The sequence below is a fragment of the Parasteatoda tepidariorum genome, chromosome 3 (assembly GCF_982258835.1).
Source record: "Parasteatoda tepidariorum strain Cologne lab strain chromosome 3, Ptep-v5.0, whole genome shotgun sequence".
Lineage (NCBI taxonomy): Eukaryota > Metazoa > Arthropoda > Arachnida > Araneae > Theridiidae > Parasteatoda > Parasteatoda tepidariorum.
In genome coordinates, this window is record NC_141757.1 from 55,546,178 (window position 1) to 55,550,289 (window position 4,112).

The following is a 4,112-nucleotide window of genomic DNA, read 5'->3' on the forward strand; positions in this document are numbered from 1 at the left end:
CAAAGTGCCTCTGCCTATAGCTGGTAGTACCTTACCACTTGCAGCAGTAATCCCATGCGGGGATTCAAAAACTTCAAAATCGGCAAAGAATTTACTATTATTGGTTACATGTTTTGAAGCACCATTATCTATAAACCAATCGTAGCTGCTTTCTTCAAATGAAAAAACTTCTTCGTGAAGAGCTAATAATGAATTATTTGCAATAACATTATCTCTATCTTGAAGATTTTCATTTTGCTTTGGCTTAGCTGGCCTACCATCGGCAATCCACTTTCGACAATTTTTCACCCAGTGACCATTTTGATGACAGTAGTTGCACTTTCCAATTTGTCTTCTACTTTTAAAAATCGGCTTGGCTCTAGTTACTTTTGCTTCTAATGCTTCTTGATTTAATGATTCACTAAAACTTGAATCTTTCTTTATCTCTCTTTCATGAGTACACAACTGTGTTGTTAGTTCATCTAGAGTTCTTTTTTCATCATTCAAAAGTAGCCAACTAGATTTAAAGGTACGATAATTGAGAGGAAGAGTGTCCAAAATTTTGCAAATTAACAACATTTCTGGTAGCCGGTTTTCACTTTTACTCTCAAGACCACTATTCAAATCATTCCATAAATTTTTGAGCTTTGATAAATGAGCTGACATATCATCATCCGACCAACTAAATTTAAAGAATTGAAGACAAATGTTATAGAGCTGGTTGTCAGAAGAATCTTCAAAAATTTTCTGAAGTTCCAGCCAAACTTCTCTTGCGCTATTAAATCTCATTACCTTTTGTAACGTGTCTTCTGTCATAGAGTTGGTTAACACCATCATAGCACAATTATTTGCCTTATTAAATTCTCTGAGATCATCCTTATATTTCTTTTTGATAGTCTCAGAAGCTGTTGGCTCAGGCAGTTCTGGCTTGTACATCTTTCCTTCAACAACTTCCAGAGCATCTGCATGATAATTCAAAACAAATTTAATTCTGTATTTCCAAATTGCCCAATCACTTTTACCACTTAATGGTTTCACTTGGATTTTTCCTTGATCCATTACTTAAACTAACTGCAATTGCTGACTTTCGGAATATGAATTAACTTAGCACTAACACTTCCGCTTAACTATCGCCAAACTCAATTATTTCATTATTTTAACTTCGCATAAATAGCTTCTGGAGTCCATAACCTGTAGAAATTATTTTTTATATATGTTACGATCATCGTTCCATTTTGTTTCTTTTTGTAGTATACTGAATAAATAGTTAGTTTAACTTAAAGATATCATGTTCAGTCAATACTAGCATAACTCAATAATTTCTACAGTGTTATGACTCGAGATTCTTTTGCTTCTAAATTACTTTATTTTACAATACAACACTCAGAATAATAGGACTATTTACAAAAGATATTATTTACATAGATGCTGGAAGTAAAATCGTACATCTTATAGATGAAAATCGTATAGAGTTCTCATAAACACAACGTATCGTAAGTTCTTTAACTTAATATTATAAACATAAATAGAACATGAAAAAATAATTGCCAGTTTCACAAACGCAAAAGATAATGTTAATTATCTCTTGCGTTTATACATTTGAACTTATAAATACTCAAAAGATAATGTAATACAAAATAAAATAAAGAAACATGACGGAATTGACAAACTTAATGTGAGTGGCAACATACTCCCACCTTTGTATTGCTGGCACTTTTGCTCTGAAACAATACACTGCTGTAACACTGCAAGAAATTAAAAGTTATGAATAGTTCACAAGTTCATTCGTTTCACTGGTACGATTCGACGTCTACATCGAATTGTTCTTGCTTCCTCTAGTTGGATCTTATTTTTTCTTCCCATGGGATCTGCAATGCCTAAAACGTCTAAATCCCATACTTTTGACAACTCCATATTTTGCAAACTTAATGCGACTAAGTTAACCTTTTTCTTTTTTCTTCCTAGACCTAAAATTGTCCAACCTAGTAAGGTTTCTATGGCTGAAACTCCTGATCTTAACACTTCTATTTTTCCAGTCAGAATTCTTCCAAGTACATCAGCTCCTAGAAGAACTCTTATAGGGGGCGTATCTTTTCCAACATCTGTTATTTCTATTCCTCGAGAAGCTAGATCAGCAAGTAAACTACTATCCTGTATCCTTGGTAGCTCAGAGCAAATTTTTTCTTGGTCAAGAAGAGATATTAAGGTCGTATATTTGCGATTTAAACTTTCAACAGTTACCATATATCTCTTATGCTCTGAAGCAGGAGAAGCTCCACCGCCAAACAGTCCTTGAGAAAACACTTCGCTTCCAGAGGGAGAAAGTTTCAGTTCTTCAGCCAAACTCTTTTCAATATAGGAACGCTGTGATCCATCATCCATTAATGCACGAACACAGACTTCCTTGTCTCTGTTTCGTAGTCTGATCGTAATTGTTTTGAGATATATTTCACGTTCAGAAGAACGATTCGTAAACAATATTTCTGTTGCTTTCTGTTCATCATCTGCTATTTTGTCCTTAGAGGAAGAATTAATTCCTTTACGTAGATCTGGGCAAAGTATTGTGTAATGCCTCCGTTTACAAACTAAGCACCTTACATTACTGTGACATCTTTTTGCCATGTGACCAGATTTGAGGCAAACAAGACAGCATTTCTTTTGTATAACTCGTGATTTTCTGTCCTCATAACTCATTTCTGCTATTTTCTGGCAGTCTTGACTTGGATGTGATCGGTCACAGAAAATACAATTGTTTTTTCCTACTGAGGTGTTGGCGATCAGTGTAGTAACTGTAGGTTCATCTCTTTGGATCGATTTGTGGTAATCTTTTCGTTTCTCGCCACTTCCCTTATCTCTACCAAACCCTTCACGAGCTAAATTGATCATTTCTTCAGATTTGACCTCATGTCTCAAAAAACACATTAGTTTTTCGAGGGATCTCTGACTGGAAACGTCATCAGTATTTTCAGAAATTCTACTCCGTTCCCAGGCTCGCATAACATTTTCAGATAAGCATGACTCTACAAGAGGCGCTAGAAAGTCAGCAAATTTCTCTTTCGTATGTCCCAAACTTTCCAAAGCTCTTAATTTTGTTTCCAGCATATCGTAGAGGGTTGCTAAATCAGGAGAATTCTTTCCGGCAGCAGCATTTTTCATAACAAGAGAAAGGAGATCTCGAACGTATATTTGTACTAAAAGATCTTCTCTGCCAAACCTTAATTTTAATTGTTTAATGGCTTTCGGATAATTGTCTGCTGTTATTGGGAAACTGGAAACTAATTTTGCTGGTACCATAGATGGGTATAAATATTGGAACTTGTCGATCGCAGATAAATCTTCGGATTCATGAATTTTTGAAAATATACTCCAGAATGCGAGATATTCTTTAGGGTCACCAGAGAATGTCTTCAATTCAAATTTCGGTAGTTTTAGTTTCACGGCATTACCCTCTAAAGAACTTTTGGCGATGGATCCAGAGTCTTTATTTAAAAAAGTTGCGACTTTTGCGTCTAGTTCAAGATAATTATCTCTATAATTTTCCGCTGCTTCAAAGTCAGTTTCGTATTCAGCAACGGTCTCAGAATTTTCTAAAAGTACTGAGGATATTTCCTTTTGAATTTCATTCAAACGAGAAAATTTATCTTGCAATTGTGACCTTAGTGCGTGCAACTGATTAATATCCTTGGCAACAGTTTCCGGTGTCGCCAAATATTGCGCCAACTTATTCGACGTAGTCGTAAAAGTTGTTCTTAATGACATACTTTTCACTTTAAGAGCATCCATATTCTTAATGTAAATAATATTTAGTCAGTTTATTAACTAAATTCACTTAATAAGCCCTCAGTTTCTACTTATTCTAAATCTCGAGTTATTTTTCGTTCTTAAACTTAATTCAAATCAAACATATAAACTGTACATAAAAGAAGACTTCGTAAAAAAATATAACAGAAGCAGCCAAAATTCAAAATTATTCGTACCTATTTAATCCTTGACAAAGTAATATCTTGTTCGTAATTTTGCCGTCTTCTATTTCACATCGAAATGCAGAGAACAATGTCTATGTCACGGACGCCACTTTGTTATGACTCGAGATTCTTTTGCTTCTAAATTACTTTATTTTACAATACAACACT

The 4,112-nt window shown here is 34.5% G+C and overlaps 1 protein-coding gene across 1 annotated transcript; it reads right to left on the minus strand.

The window, feature by feature from the left end:
• Positions 1–1,752: 1,752 nt before the first annotated feature.
• LOC122269273 (uncharacterized) lies at positions 1,753–3,762 on the minus strand. Its single transcript, XM_043041531.2, has one exon. The coding sequence runs from the start codon at positions 3,760–3,762 to the stop codon at positions 1,753–1,755; it is 2,010 nt and encodes a 669-aa protein (XP_042897465.2).
• Between the last annotated feature and the right edge of the window lie 350 nt (positions 3,763–4,112).